Source organism: Canis lupus, chromosome 8, assembly GCF_011100685.1.
Source record: "Canis lupus familiaris isolate Mischka breed German Shepherd chromosome 8, alternate assembly UU_Cfam_GSD_1.0, whole genome shotgun sequence".
Classification (NCBI taxonomy): Eukaryota; Metazoa; Chordata; class Mammalia; order Carnivora; family Canidae; genus Canis; species Canis lupus.
This window is the reverse complement of record NC_049229.1, coordinates 1837828-1853648: the sequence shown is the minus strand read 5'-3', so window position 1 is coordinate 1853648 and position 15821 is coordinate 1837828. Positions and strand designations below refer to the sequence as shown.

Sequence of the window (15821 nt, the reverse complement as noted above, 5' to 3'; positions counted from 1 at the left end):
ATTTTGGGGTTGTGAGATCGAGCCCTGAGCTGGGTGTGGAGCCTGTTTTAGATTCTCTCTCTTTCCCTGTCTTGGCTCTTCCCCCACCCCTTTCTATTAATTAATTATCAATCAATTAAAAGCTAGAATATCTAGCAGCAGAACTGGTCATTTCAAATAAGATCCCACGTGGAACTCCACGAGGAGGATGGGGACGAGCCGGGCTGTGGCCCCACCGGCACCATGCCCCTTGGGCGGCCTCGGGGTACCTCCGGGGACCCGGCATGGAAGCTGCTGAGTGGCGGCAAGGCAGCCCTTCCTGCACCTCACACGTGTCGGACACACACGTACTCTTGGCTGCACCTGATGCCCTACGCGGTCTGGATCCCGATGCGCTCGCAGGCCCACGTTGGAAGCGAGAGGACCAGATTTGGGAGGTGAGACCCCTCAGGGCCCAGGCCAGGCGGCATGTCTGCCTCCAGCCTGAGCCCTCCCGCGTCCTGCACGGCAGCCCGACCACCCGCACCCTACGCTTCTGCGGAGGACCCGTGAGTCACGACAGTGGCGCGCACCTCCGAAGCTCAGGTTCCCACGGCCCACAGCCCTGCTCCCCTTGGCGGGAGCCTCTGACCCCCAGAAGAAGGAGCGGAGGCTGGGCAGGAAGGGGGGTGGCTTGGAAGCGCTGGGGTCCTTCGCCATGGGAGGGGAACACGCATTCGCTCCGGCGGGGGGCGTGGTGGGGGGCCCTTGCACCGAGCCCTGGCCTGGCCCGAATGCCTGGCCGTTTCCTTGCCCGTGGCCGCTGCTGCGTGTGAACCAGCAGAGTCCTGCCGTCCTCCGTGAGGCCCTGGGCCTCTGCTGCCCCGTGAGCCTCGGTCCCTTCCTGGGCTTTGTGTGGGCTCATCCGCTCCCTCAAGACCAGCCACTCCCTCCCCGCTCCCTGCTCTCCCGGAGGTGGAGGTTTCCAGTAAGTCAGCTCCCGTCCCAAGCATCCTGGCAGCTGAAGCCACCTCTCAGACATGATGTTTAAAAGCACCGTGGGGGCGCCCGGGGGGCTCAGTGGGTTAACCGTCCGCCTCGTGGGTCCGGCTCCGGGCATGGCCTCAGGGTGCGGCCGAGCCCGCGTGGGCTCCACACTCAGTGCAGAGTCACCCTGATGGCTGTCTCCCCGTCCCCGCCCCTGCCGGACTCACAGGCATGCACTTTCTCTCAAGGAGATAAATAAATCTTAAAAAAAAAAAATGTAATTGCAGGAAGCCCAAGGCTTCCTGAGCCAACTAGGGCTCACCGAGAATGCCCTCTTCAGGCCCCAAACCATGTCTCTGATAATGTCTCAGGGCCCACAGAGCCCTTTGACCTGATTTTACCCCAAGACTTGGCACTGCCTAAGAGGAAAAGATTCTCCGAATTGGAGGTTCTGATAGGGACGGTGACTGTGCTGATTAAGCACCAGCCTCTGGGCTAGATGCAGATTTGCAGACTGCATCCACTGTCACCGCAGCCCCGTGAGGGGTATGGCTGTGCCTGCTTACCCCAGGGGGAAACTGAGGCTCCAAGCACCTCAGAACCCGGAATACAGTCAGGCTGGGAAGGAGGCCTGCACCTGTCTCTTCCATGTCCCTCTGAGGTCCCAGGCCAGCCTGTCCATTCTCCCTGGGAGGCTCTGTGTCCACTCTGGGGCCATCCAGCTGCACTGCCGCTCCCTCTCTGCACCCTGCAGATGCCCCCGGCCCCCTCTTCCGTTCTGTCCATCTGGGCTGCCTTGCTCTGAGGACTTCCAAGAGGTCCTGGCCAGCCCTTTGCCACCTGCCACAATGGGGTCTCAGCCCTGAGCGTCACGCTGCTGTGATGAGACGTGCCACCTCTGGGACTGGGCATGCTGGCCTTCTACAGGCTGCTTGAGCCCCTCCTCTTACCGCCCTGGGGACTTTTAGGGGAAAATCTACACATTGAAACACCTTGGTTGCTAGTTCACAAGCTTCACTGCCCTCTGGGGTCCCACGTGCATAAGACGGCGGGTCCACGGCCTGACGCCCACCCCATGACACCAGGACGTGCACCTCACTGTCTGATCCACGTCAGGCTATGCAGCAGCTGGAAGTTCTGAGCGCAGCACCTGATTTCAGGGAACAATGTGCATCCTCGGACCGCAGTTGGACCCAGGTTAGTTTACCTCAGATGAGTGACTCCAACCTCGGACAGGGCTGGGACCTGGCTGTGTGGGCGCTCTCCTGGGCGAGGGGACCCTGCACCACCCTTGCTGGCCCACGGCCAGATGGAGAGAGCCCTGTCCTAAGACAGCAGCCATGGCTGGAGCCTGTGGCATCCTGGGCACCAAGGTTGACATTTTACATACATCCCTTCTGATATTCACAAGTGACTGAGCACGGCTTCTCATGACACTCCCCAGTGTCCCCTGTGTGACATGTCTTCCTTCGTGTGGAAAGGACATGTAAAGGGGTTAAGCAGATCATTCAGGGTCACACAGAGTAAGCGACAGAGCAAGAATTTAAATCCAGGTCTGTGTGGTGACAGAGGTTGCCATCCTTCTCCTCGTGACCAGGTAAACTCACGCAGGTTGCTCACTAAACAAGGGCATCCAGCCGCCAGGGTGATCATGGGTCAGAACCTCTGATCCTCTGCTCACTAAGGGGTAACCATGGTGCAGCCTGTTCTTGCCTGTCTAGAGGGATGCCCTGGTTAAACCGGTACGACACAGCCCCCGTGACTTTGCTCCCTCCATCTGGGCCCACACGACGTCTGCAGCTCCTCCCACCAAGGCCCTTGGCTCTGCGCTGCCCCATGAGCCAGCATGTCAGTGCCAAGGTCGGGGTGGCATCATGCCTGTCATGCCCCGGGCCTGAGACCCCTGCCAGGCCTTGCTCCCAGGTGACCCAACTGCAGCCACGGTCCAGCCCAGGCCCACCTGCCACAGAGACAGAAATGTGCGGCCCAGGAGCCCGCATTCCTGGCCGGTCAACTGCCCAGCAACTGCCCCACATCTGAGCGAGGCCATCCCTGGCCAGCCAGCCTCCAGACCTGCACCCCGGGCCGACGACCCATGTGCCTACCCCAACCGGCTGTTGCCAAGCCTACACGTGACAGATGTACGCAGCTGTCATGTGCTGCATGGTGTCCCCCCCGGAATTCACAAGTCCTAACCCTCAGTTTCTGGGAATGTGAATGACATCAGCTTGGATGAGGTCACAGCGAAGGAGGGATGACCCTAATGTCCTCATAAAATGCGGAAGTTTGGACACGGGTGTGTGTGCGCAGGGAGAACGGCGGCCAGCTGAGGAGCTACCAGAAGCTGGGAGACGCCTGGAATGCATCCCTGCCCCAAGTTCCAGGGGGAGTGTGACACCGCAACTCCTTGGCCTCAGACTTCCAGCCTCCAGACTGTGAGACGAGCAACGCGCATGTGCCGGGCGCCCGGCAAGGGGCTCTTGGTTGCGGCCCCAGGACACCCACAGAGCATCTTGTCCTCATCAGATCAGCACACGTGTGCGGTACATGGGGCCTCCCTGCCTCCTGCAGCGCGGCGGCCAATTGCCACCCTCCTGACCCCCAGGTAGCCCTCGCCGGTGCGCAGGACTCCCACCCCAACAGGCCCTGGACACCCAAGGGCTTCCCTGTGCACTCCCGAAGCCCTGTAGTGTGTGAGGGTCACCGCAGCTCCCCAGCTGCTGCCTACCTGGGTTGCCGAGGGCCATGGAGTCATAGATGAGCTTACAGGTCTTGAGCAGGATGGCGATCTTCTTCTCGGGCGAGTAGGCCTTGTGCATGCTGGTGAACTTCTGCAGGATCTTCTCCATGACGGGCGCCTCAGGCACGCTGGTGGTCACGCCCAGGTCCGTGGTGGTGGTGGCCAGGACCACCAGCTGGTTCTCCTTGAGCTGCTGCAGCGAGCCGTCCTTGCTGTGGATCTCCCGCAGGCATGCGTTGATGGCCTCCTTCAGGGGCTTCAGCACACACTTATACAAGGCCGACTCCACGATGGCCTCTGTGGGGCAAGAGGGGAGCGTGAAGGACCCCGCAGCCGGGATGCCGCCCCAGGCTTCCGTGCCCTACAGGGCGTGCCACCCCACCGCCCGAGGCCACGCTGCACACCCAGCGTGGTGTGCCCAGCACCTGTGGCAGGGAGGTACTGCCGCACAAAGCACACGGCACAGACATGGCTCACGAGCCTTCGGGGCCCGGTACTTGGTATCCCAATGCTTCACAGGGCCTGGTGCGGCTTTCCAGGACCCCCATGTTGTGCACAGCAGAAGCCAGAGTCTGCCCGCAGCTTGTCAGCCCCCACCCCAGAAGCTGTGTTCACTTATCACTGGCCTGCTCCCTGCATTCATGCTGCTCCAGCCACCCTGGCCTCTGCTGCCTGGCCACGCCTGCTCCTGCCTCAGGGCCTTTGCATCTGCTATTCCCTTAGCCCGGGGAAGCCACTGCACAACTACAGACATGACTTTTTCCTTCACTATTCAAATGTCATCTTTTCTGAGAGGCATCCTGATCCACGAGTGGAATGCGACTGACTCGGCTTTGATCTCACAGCAACCGTGCCACATACACGCCCCGGATGCCCGTGTACAGACAGACCGACTATGGCTCTGATGGTGGGGTCACAGGTAGAGGGGCTGAGCCAGGGTCTGCACCCACCTACTGACGCACGGTGATCCTCGGGGCCTAGGCGGACAGCACGGAAAGTCCTGGGAAGCCTCTGTGGCTCCGCCCCCTCCCCCGGGGGGCTGGGTCTCCCCTCTGTGCGGGCCTGGGGCCGGCCTTGCCACTGCCCCAAGTCCTTATCCTCCCCGTGTGCGTCTCCAGCCTCAACGGCAGGGCACAAGCGGCTGCCTCAAGCCCTGAGCCTGCTCCTGCCCATCCATCCAGGCCGGCGTCCTGACCCTGCTGCCCTAGGAGCCTCTGTGGCCAGAGCTGTGGTGACCCCTGGCAGGGCCCTGTGTTCGCCGTCCCTGAGCCTCTGGCTCTGCTGTGACCTTGGCTGAGTCCTCATGCACAGGGCAAGGGGGCTTCTGGGTGCCGGTGCCTCCCAGACCCACAGGCCAGGCCGGGCCTGGCCCTCAGCGGCCACACATGTTAGTCCTTCCTCTGCCTCTCACTGCTCCTTGCATGCGGGTCCCTAATGAAACCGCAGCACCCTGGGCAGGTGGGGATGGGGGTGGGGCCCACAGCCTCGCTCGGCTCGCATCCTTCTACCATCTAAGTGGTACCAGGGCAGGACTTGGAGAAAGAGGCCGGACCACAGAGGGAGTGGCTCCCGGCAAGGCTGAGTGCCCAGAAGGATGCCCCGCTCCTGCCCCCACCCAGTGCACCCAGGACTGACCTAGCTCCTCTTCAGGGTGTAGCGCGGGGTCCACCAGGGCCTTGAGCTCGGTGCTCTGCAGCAGGTAGCTCTTGAGTTGTGTCATCATGGTGCGGATCTCCTGCAGCATCTCCGTGCTGGAGGTCTGGCGTGCCATCATCTCCAGGCTGTACACCTTGTAGTCCTGCACCAGGTTGCCGAAGTAGGAGGCCTTGTCCTGCGCCAGCTCCACCACCTTCTTGTACAGCTTACGGTCATTGGACAGGAACGCGTGGAACACGTTGGTGAAGCTGACGAAGCTCAGGCGGTGCCGTGCCTTGCCCAGGATCACGGAGGGCTTCTTCTTGCCAGCACCGCCCAGGTGCTCGGGCTCCTCCTCCGTGCTGCTGGTGGAGTAGGAATCCTGGTCCGCGGCCAAGGCCGACGCTCCCAGGCTGTCGGACAGGGAGGCCAGGGAGCCCTTGAACTCTGCAGAGCTCTGGGGCCGGCTGCCGGCCTGGGCCTGTGGGCTCTGAGTCCTGGCACAGGACGCAGGGCCACGGCCTTCCCCGGGCGCACCCGGTGTGGGTTTCTGGGGGGCCTCGTCCTTCATGGAGGAGGACTCGGTGCTCTCCACAGGACCGGGAAGGCCCGAGGCCAGCTGCCGGGAGATCCGTTTCCTCCTGGGGGGCGGGACTGGGGGCTGCCGGACCTTCCTCGGTGGCTCTGGCACACTCCCCGGGTCACCAGCTCGGGCCACCACTTCCTGACCTTGCTCCGATGTCCCCGGGGGAGGTGGGCTGAGCACGGGCGCCCTGGGAAGCCCCGGCTGCTCCCCCACGGCAGGCAGCGTCCTGTCCACCCTCCCAGCAGCCTGGTCCTCCAGGGAGACCTTCTCAGAGATGCGGCGTCTGGGCGGTGCAGCCGGGAGGCTCTTCACGGGGATAAGAGGGGCAGGGGGCTGCGGCAAGGGGCCGGGGGCCGGCCCAGGCTTCATCTCTTCCTCCCTGAGGGGGCCCAGGCCTGTCGGGGGCCGTGAGAGCCTCTCGCAGGCTGCCATGGGTGCTTGGCTTGGAAGGTCTGGGGGGCCTGGGGCATGGGGGGCAAGGTGGGGGGCAGATGCCGGGGGTGTGGGAGGAAGGGCCTCTGGAGGCGGGGGAGCAGCTGCTGGGGGGGAACTGGGCAAAGGACAAGCGGGAACCAGAGCTGGGGGTGGAGGGGGCCGCTGGGGGCCGCTGGGCTGCAGAGGGGGTGCTGGGGGAGGGGGCGCCGGGGGAGGGGGTGCCGGGCGGCGCGGGGCCCACCTAGAGGTGGGTGAGGTAGCGCAGGAGGCGGGGGGCAGCGGGCGTGTGGGGCAGCTTCCGGGGCTCGGCGGGGCGACAGGCAGGGCACCGCCGCCACCACAGTCCTCGATGAAGATGGGATTCACAAACCACAGGCGGTCGTTTCCTACGGACAGCTCGATTTCACACGAGCAGTTCCCGGGCCGGGCGGTGGGCCTGAGGCCGCAGGCCGGGGGTGCTCTGGGTGCCGGGTCCCTCGGGGGCTCCGCGGAGCTCCCACTGCCTCGCCGGGGGTTCAGCGATGAGTCCCAGAAGCCTGTAGAGACAGGGAGAAGCTGCTCAGTGTGGAGGCCAGGCCCCTGCCTGTGGGTGGCATCCGTGGCGGGAGGGGGCAGGGCTGCTGGGCGCAGGCTTCACCCTGGGGCTCTTTCCTTCTTGGGCGGTTTAAACCTCGCCCACCACTTCCTGCCTCTAGAGGGGGAAGCCCCGTAGGATCCTCCCGGGCGCTGGGGGTGGGGCCCCGTTGGGGCGGTGGGGGGCAGGGCTGCCCTCCAGCTCCCAGCTCCGCCCCTGGGCTGGAGAGCCACCATGGGGCACCTGTGGCTCAGGGTGCAGAGGGCAAGGGGTTCGGCTGCTGCCGGCTGGATGCCCCTGGCAGGTGCCTTGACCTTTTTAGGCCTCTGTCCAGTCATCTCAGGAATGGGGTTCCCCTGGAAGGTGCTTGGGGCCTGCCCTGGCCACCAGAGCAGTTGTGTGCAGGGAGAATGAGGTGTGCAGCGGCCATGAGCACACAGGGAACACTGGTCCTGCTGCAGAACCTCCATGTTAACAGAGAAGGCTCCACCTTCTGTGTGTCTGTGTGTGTCTGTGTGTCCGTGTGGCTAAGGGCGCTGGGTCCACAGCAGTGGCCCTGCCTTGCTGGGTCTCCCGTCCTGCCTAACTCACAGACACCTGGGGCTGTGGCCGCCGACCAGGCCTGACCCCATCCAGATGAGGCTGGTCAGCACCAGGCTGGCCCGGGATACCCCAGTGGGAAGGGCCCAGGTGGCTCAGGGGTTCCTGGCCTCTGGGTACTGAGCCCCGTGGAGAATAGCTCAGGATCCTCCAAAAAGGGTACAAAGTGTTGGGCACAACTTCAGACACCGCACAGGCCACATGAGGCTCATGAGCACCTCCTCCCTCCCAGGGAGCAGCTGAGACTCCAGCCTGTTCAGCCTGTCAACCTTACAGACCCTGATAGTGCAGGGTCCTCGTGGGTGGTGGGGCCCCCATCACAGGCCCCAATAGTGCAGGGTCTCTATGGGCTGAGGGCCATCCCCCCCATCCAGAGCTCCATGCTTCTGCTGGAAGTATCCACAAGGACCGACATAGGAGCCTCCATGTGGTGGGTCCAGCTCTGTGGGTCACTTGGCTGACCCGAGTCAGGTTATCGCCTCCTGACCGCAGGCCTTCAGTGTCAGTCCCCATGATGTCCCCATAAGACATGGAGATAGAAACCCAGGTAGATGAAACAAGGTGCCAAGGTCACAGGTGGGTGGCGTGGAAGAACCAGGATTTGAACTGGGTCAGGCTTGTTGTAATGCCCGTTGCTCAGCCTCTGGGGTTAGTGTCTTCCTCCCCCAGGAACTTGCAACACTTCCCATCGGAGTTACCGTCCAGGGTCAGAGGGACAGCGTGCTGTGTGCCCCACAGCGGGGATGTGGTAAGAGTACCGTGGGCTCTAGACAATGACAGAAGGGGAACCTCAGCCCTGTGTGCCTGCCCTGAGATGGGGTGCCCCGGGGATGGGGGCTGCTGCCCCTCACCAGCCAGGGTGTGGGGGTGCTACCCAAGGTCAGAGGACCACGGTGCTGCTGGGACATGGACCCAGAGTGTGCGTGAACCTCACCAGGAGGGAGCATGGGCCCAGCTCCCCTCAGCCCTGCCCTGGGCAGAGGTGCTGTGTGGGGTGGCCGGGGTCATGGCCGCGGTCTCCACGGTAGCAGGGACGAGAGCAGGGATGACAGCCATTCACGGCCACACTCTCCCAGGTGGTTGCACCAGGCATGTAGCCATCTGGCCTCGAGGGTCTGTGTCTGAAGCACCAGCCCTGTCCATGTGGGACCAGCTGTGTCCTGGGACGTGCTCCCAGCAAGGAGGGCCAGTCCGACTCCATGTGGAGCTGGCCAGAGCCCCGCGTGTGAGCTGAGCCCCCTGAGGCTCACCCCTAAGTCCTAGGACCGTCCTGTGGGCCAAGATAGAAGCCACGAGGCAGATGATGGACAGCCTTGCCCACCGACGCCTGCACATCCTCACTGCTCACCGAGACGGTGACCATGGCTACCCTCCTCCTTCTCTTCCCTGGGACACAAGGCTGGGCACTTTGGCAGGCCCCTGCTGCCAACACCTGTGGAATCTGCCCCGACGTCCCGCCCAGCCTCACCCCCTCACTCCTTCCTGAGCACTCAGGGGTCTGTCCCACTTACAGGCTTGGCCAGTCCTGGGTCCTGTGCTGGGACTCCTCTGACCCTCCCTACATGGCTCATTCTTGCTTTCGTGACTTCAGTCAAATGTCACCTGTTGGGTGGAGACTTCTGGCACATTTGGACCTCACATATGCTTCCCTGGTCCCCCGGCGCTGCTGTGCACCCCGACCCGAGTGACCAGCACAGGGACAGGACAGCCTAGATCCTGTCCAGTTGTCTCCACCCCCTCCATACTGTGAGCCTCCCTAGGGTGGCAACAACGCTCCATCCCTGGGGATCTGCAGCACCCAAGGTACCCTTGGCTCAGCCCCGCGGCTTGCACGTGTGCAGTGGCTTCCCCAGAGTGATAGGCAGGGCTCCCAGGCATGGAGCGCAGGCAATGTTCCCTTATGATGGTAACTCGGGGATGACCCAAGCCAAGGGAGGAGAGGAAAAGAGGAGGAGGGCACAGAGGAGGCTGAGGAGTGCCAGCCAGCCTCAGTAGAGCGGGTCCATCTTGCAGAATAAAAGAACCCACCTTCCAGGGCTCGCCTGTGGGTCCTGGTAGGACCAGCACGGACCTGGGGCTTCAAGCAAGAGGCCTGCAGCCCAGGTGGCTCGGAACTGCTCCAGGCCCTGACACAGGCCTGGGCTTATGCTCTGGCATAAGTTTTCTGCTTGGGCAGCTTCAATGCTGAGGCCACTGCGGGTATGTGGGGGCAGGCATGGGGTTGGGGATCAAGGAGCTGCATCCCAGGACCTGGGGGCTGTGGGGAGCCATAGGGGCAGAGGAGGCCTTTGTGCAAAAATATAAGAGAAGCAGGTGACTTTCTCTGTAGGATGCCAAGGCTGGGGTGCGGGGGGGAGCGGAACAGCCACCCAACGCTACAGTTGGCAGAGCTGGGGTGCCCTCGGCTCAGTGGCCAGACATCCCCAGGCACCCGTGTCCCCATGCCTCTGGGCCGCACCTGGACCGAGGTGGACATCCCCAGGCACCTGTGTCCTCACACCTCTGGGCTGTCGCTGTCCCAGACTGAGGTGGACATTCTGCAGGCCCTGCAGCATCCTGTCACTCGGCCGGGGATGCCTCCTGCCAGGCATCTGCTCCCACAAGAGGGAGCAACATCATTCACAAGCAACATCATTCCTGCCTGGGCCAGGCCAACACCAGGCCAAAGGCTCCAAAGGCAAAGGCTTCATGCCTAGGGAGCCCGGGGGAGTGGCGGGACAGACAGGAGATGAGTAATGTAGCAAGATGTTCCGGCTGCCACAGAAACAGCTTGAAAGTCCAGTGAGTTCAGTGAGTAAGTATTTTCATGGTATGAAAGGCTGTTGGATACTAAGCTGTCATTCACACTGGGGCTGCTGATGGAGTTTTTCTCATTGTGAAATGTAAAGGAAAAAGCAAATTATATGCCAACTTGCAAGAGCTGTAGAGCATGTGCTTTCTCCAGACACATTTTAAACATACTAAGCACATAAAGAAATATGCCCCAAACATGTGTGAGACCCTCTACACCTCTAACTGTTACCTCCTATTGCTTTCTCCACATTCCTCTTGCACTTGGAATCGAATGCATGTGGTTTAATCCTGGATTTCTTGCTGTATTAGTTTTTGGGTCCCAAGATGCTACTTCTTTGGTATCCTTGGCCTTTCCACGGCCCATCCTGGACCTTCTGAGGTCAGCTCATGAGCAATGAGCAACCCCTCCAAGTTATCTATCACATGCTGCTGACCCTGCAAATAAATATCTCTGTTTCAGCAACATCATTCCTGCCTGAGCACTGGGGCTTTGCAGTGACTCGGACATTTATCACATTCTGCTTATTTTGTAAAAAGTGAGAATTCCAGAAAAGTTGAACTGCAGACACTTCAGATAGGAACTCAGAGCTTCACGATGTATCCAAGGGCAAGGTCAGTGGGTGGGGTGGGGCTGGCATGGGCCCCATGGTAGGAGGCGGTGGGTGCAGGGACCAGCAGTTCTCAGCAAGGCTGCAAAGCCTGGCTGACCTTTTGCTGTGTTTCTTGGAGAGTCCCCAGTGTCCTTTCACCAAGTCCCCCTCATCTACCCCAGTGTGAGTGGGTTTCAGCTCCTCGTCAGGAGAATGCCTGTCTAGACAGCTGGAGATGCTCAGGGCACAATGCCTAGTGTGTCTGGGGTCCTTGACACAATTCCTTCATCCTGCATGTTTCATATGATTGCTGTGGGTGAAGTACAGTCCAGGACACCTGCCTGGTGTGTGATTTTTTTTTTTTTTTCCTTTTTGTGAAGCAAGTGCTGACTCAAGCTCCGATTGCTGAGGCATTCTCAACCTTCAAAATCTTGAATAAACGTGTTGCTGGTCACAAGGCCAGCTCGCCAGCCAGGCCGCCATCCTCCACTAAGGCTCCTCTGCTTTTACAGGTCTTGGTCGATTCAGCTAACGGACTATTTGGGCCACTTGTTTGTTTGTTCGTTTTTCCCTCTTCCAGCCCATTCAGTTCCCCTCTCGTGTTTTCAATTCACCACTTAAGAGTGAGCCTGTGAAACCCTTGGTCCCTGCCATCAGTCAGCGCAACTAAAGCAGAACCCCCTGTCCCAGTGACAAGGGAGCAGAGAGGCAAGCTGACACCCACGAATCCCAGCCCCACTCTGCAACCCCAGGTGGGATGTGGGTGATATTCCCCAGGCACCCCTGGCTGCCCCAAAACAGGGGATGGGAGAAACAAACGGTTAACTCGACAGAGCTTGCAGCCCTGCAGAAAGGAGCCTCCATCGGTTGACCAGTGTCTTTGTGATGGACAAGGAACGAGCATTCTTATCAACAGTCGAACTTCCAGAGCCCCACACACATGATTTCCTGGAGCCCTAACAGTCCCTCCCTTCCATGAACCATGTGGGAAACAGGCAGAAGGGAAAGTAAGCGAAACTGAGTTTCTTTGTGATCTGCCGCACACTGGCAAGGACCTGATATGGGCAGAGTGTGACATGGGAAGCTCCTGACTGTCTCAACATGATGCCGTCCTAGAAGGAAAAGCAATGGCTGCTTGACAAGGGCCAGGCCTCCATGACCCTGAGACTCTTCTTTCACTTAGGAACATCCTTGGTGGTGCCTCCCTTGGTCCTGAGCTCCCCCAGCTCCCGGGTGTACAGTCACACCCCTCACAGACCTTTCTGCCCATGGGTCCTGTCCCCAGGCTTCAGAAAACAAGCCTGTTGCACTAAAGACCTTCCAAGAATTCCTTCTTGGCTGTGGGCTCAGGCCTCAGCAGCACTCCAATGCTACACGTGTGCTTCCTCCCCCATGACCTCACCAGCGGACTCCAGGCAGGCTGTGTCTTCTCCAGGTCGGGTAAGCAACGAACCATTATATTTTCAGTCTCCTGACGGCTGTTGCAAACACAGGGCATCTTGCAGACGGCACAAGAGCCATGAGGGCTGGTCCCACCACGGCGCTGGGACTTGCTAGGCTGAGATCAGCACAGCAGACGACCCCAACCACACAGCAGGGCCGTGGACTGATGCCCACAGACCTCTCCTGCTAGAAGTGAATCCCCCCACCCCTGGACCCAGCCCATGCGTCTCACTTTCCCTGCTGACTTGGCCTCACATTTGCCCCTGACCATGGCAAAACAGGCAAGAAGGTCACAGAGTGTAGCCGAGGGGTCCAGGCATCAGAAAGCCCCAAGTGCATGTCCCAGCTCCATCCTTCCCTGCCTGGCCCACCTGGGACACACACTCCTTAGCCTTGCTCAGGCTGGATTTTGTACCTTTAACGTGGGGATACGGGGATCACACGAGACAATGCGAAGCAGGTACGAAGCCCTGGGAGTCCTCAGGGCCACGTGAGACCTCAGAGGACAAGTCCCTCGGGTTGTGCAAGTTACAAGGCTGTCACCCATCCCTCATCTGTTTGCCATCATGTTCATGCTGCTCTTTCTTCTGACGAGGCTGGCACAGGCACCAGGGCAGGGGTGGTGCGGACAGCAGATGGAGGTCCGGGCGTGTGGCTCAGCCCTTCCCAGGCCACGTCCTGGCGGTAGGTCAGCCTGCATTCTGACCGGCCTCGGCTGCCCCAGGCCCCACAGGGCTGTGTCAGACCCTCTGGGTACCTGTCACTTAGAGAGCTGAGAGATTCTTCAGGGCTCCCGGGGCTCGGAAGCCTGGGGAGGGAGAGGACCCCAGTGCTGGCGGCCAGCAGCCCTGAAGCCCCACGTCCTCCAGCCCTGCCGCCTCTCCTGAGTCTTGGAGGGGACTTACCCAGGCCCAGGTTGGAGATGGTCTCGAGGTCTGTGAAGCTGCTGGCTTCAAGGATGGCCTGGGGCAGCCTCAGCGTGAAGGGCAGCAAATCTCTGTGGAAATAGGAAAGGCCAGAGGTCAGCAGCGGAGGGCACCCTGTGTCCATGTCTGGCCCCACAGCCCACGGAGGAGGACCCCAGCCCTGATGGCTGCCACCGTCTCCAAGCAGCCCAGAAACGTCCCTGGGGCCCAGGCAGCAAGTAGTCCCATCTAGCCCTGTGCCAGCCCTGAGGGGCCCGGAGAAGTGGGCACCTGTTCCAGGGGGTGGGGGCATCACTGCCTCTCCCTGGTCGACGGGCCTGTGGGCAGCTTCCTGTGCCACCCGGATATAGCCATCCCCTTCCTGTGGCTAACGGGATGGCGACACGGGCAGGGACATAGCCAGACATCCCGGTGTAGGCTTTGGTCAGCCCTGCCAGACAGGTCAGGCCTGACCCAGATGGCGCCCTCAGTGCTCATCCATGCCTGTGTTCCTCAGTTTACCTGGGAGGTGTCTGGCCTGCCAGCCGGGTTCCCGATGGCTCCTCGGCCACCCTGTATGTTGCATGGTCACTCGGTTCATTGGACGGCCCATCCATCCAGCCTGAGACCGCTGCCCCCGGGCCCTCCTGGCCTGGCCCCTGCCCTGCGTCTCCCGCCAGCTCCTCACTTCTGTCCCCGCAGGCCTTCTGGCGCCTCCTTGAGCCACACACTCATTTCCCGAGTGCATGTGCCCTGCTCATTCCCGCCTCTGAGCTCTTTGTGGACGGAAGGGCCTCCATCCACTCTGGCTGCATCTCCATCCCAGAGGCTGCGCCAGGGACCTCCTCCGCCCCCATGGCCTGGGGATGGTGAGCATCTCCTGGCTCTGCTCCCTGACACCTTCATCCAGGGGCCGCTGCTTCTTATCCGAAGAAAAGTCGCCACAGGAGGACCGTTTGCTGAACAACTATTATGTGCCAGGTACTGGGGCTGGGTGTCTGCAGGCTTTATGGCTATGATATTATCACTACTTTTTAAAAAGATTTATTTATTTGTTTAGAGACAGGAAGTGTGAGTGGGCGGAGGGCAGGGGGAGAGGGAGGAGCAGATTCCCCACAGAGCGGGGGCTCCGACACAGGCTCAATTCCAGGACTCTGACACCATGACCTGAGCCGAAGGCAAGAGTCGGGACACTCAACCGCCTGAGCTACCCCGGCACCCCGATATTATTACAATTTTTGTGATGATGGTCACAACCCAACAGGCAGGCACTAATATCTTTGTATGACTTAATTCTGGATCAGAATCCCATGGGGGAGCAGCTAAAGATGCAGATCCCCAGAATATGCATGAGGGTTTCCAGAGTTGGTCCGGGGGCTGGGCCAGGAATCCATATTTTTAACCAGCTCTCAGGGAGATCCTGATGGACAGCCTGGAGTGGGAGCCACAGCCCCCTAAGCAGGGCTCACAAGAAAAATAAAAATCAAGCATCTCTGCAGGTGTGTGCATGTGTATAGGAGAACATATATATTTTTTCCTTTCATAATAGACTATTAAGTCCATTGAAAAGCACTCACAAAAATAGAAATCTGAAAAATGGAATAATGCCCTAATAATGCTCCAATAATGTTCCAATTCTACACCCGCCTCCCCCAGCGAGTCAGCTCGAGCACCCCAGGGTGGGACATGCTCCCTCCCTAAGAGGCCTCAGTTTCCAGCCAGTGTTCTTGTAACTTTCTTTCCCTGAGCATGAGGGACGGCCCAAGAGAGTGTGTCTGGCACCATGATGCAGGGTGCACACTCACACTCTAACAACCATACAATTGATGGCAAGACTTGAGCAAAACGAGACTTATTCCAAGTTACACAAGACCCCTGCTGATATTTACCAGTGTGGTTTAATTTTTTATCTGAAAGGAAGGCAGTCATGATACCCTAGACCCATGTCATAACCCCTCCAGGGTGTTTTCCAACACTGGCCACCAACTCCCCAACTGTCCACACACCAACAGGGGTCTCACCAGTTACTTCAGTTCTGCACTCACACCCCGCAGGCTAGGACTCCATCCCACTGTCGGATGCCGGATGCAAGTCCCAGGCCACCTGGACAGCCCCTACAAACCTGCCAGAGCTTGGCAGTCCCCACAGCCTCCTCCCCAGGTTTACTGTGAAGGATACAAGTTAGGAACAGCCCGAAGAGGCACATGGGGCAGGTCTAGGGGAAGTGCACCCATGGACCCGCAGGCCTCCTGGCACTTCGACGTGTGTTCACCATGGTGACGGTAGTGGGTGAGGCTGAATGTTCCAGCCTCTAAACGACTGGTCTGTTGGGACCAGTCCATCCTGAGGCCACCGAGGGGCATTGCCTGTGTCAGCTCTTGGCACTAAACAAAACATACCCTATCACTCAGGAAATCCCAAGGGCTGTAGGGGCCTCACATCAGGAACGGGGGTGAAGAACAAACCCAACATTCTGGTGTTGGATGGCACAGCCTCCCAAGGGGATGCTGCCCCCATGGGCAAACCCAGTGCACCATCCCATCACCTGTCTCCCCACGTGGGCTCAGCAAGCCTG

The 15821-nt window shown here is 60.2% G+C and overlaps 1 protein-coding gene across 2 annotated transcripts in view; it reads right to left on the bottom strand.

Annotated features, from left to right (window-relative positions):
• The window catches only part of RIN3 (Ras and Rab interactor 3), a 104175-nt gene that overhangs the window by 20923 nt on the left and 67431 nt on the right, over positions 1-15821 (bottom strand). For both annotated transcript variants that reach the window (XM_038544123.1, XM_038544124.1), the window contains 3 exons: positions 13247-13338; positions 5321-6877; positions 3674-3982 (listed from right to left, as the gene is read on the bottom strand). In XM_038544123.1, the coding sequence (XP_038400051.1) occupies positions 3674-3982; positions 5321-6877; positions 13247-13338 (1958 nt within the window). The remainder of the gene's footprint in view (positions 1-3673; positions 3983-5320; positions 6878-13246; positions 13339-15821) is intronic.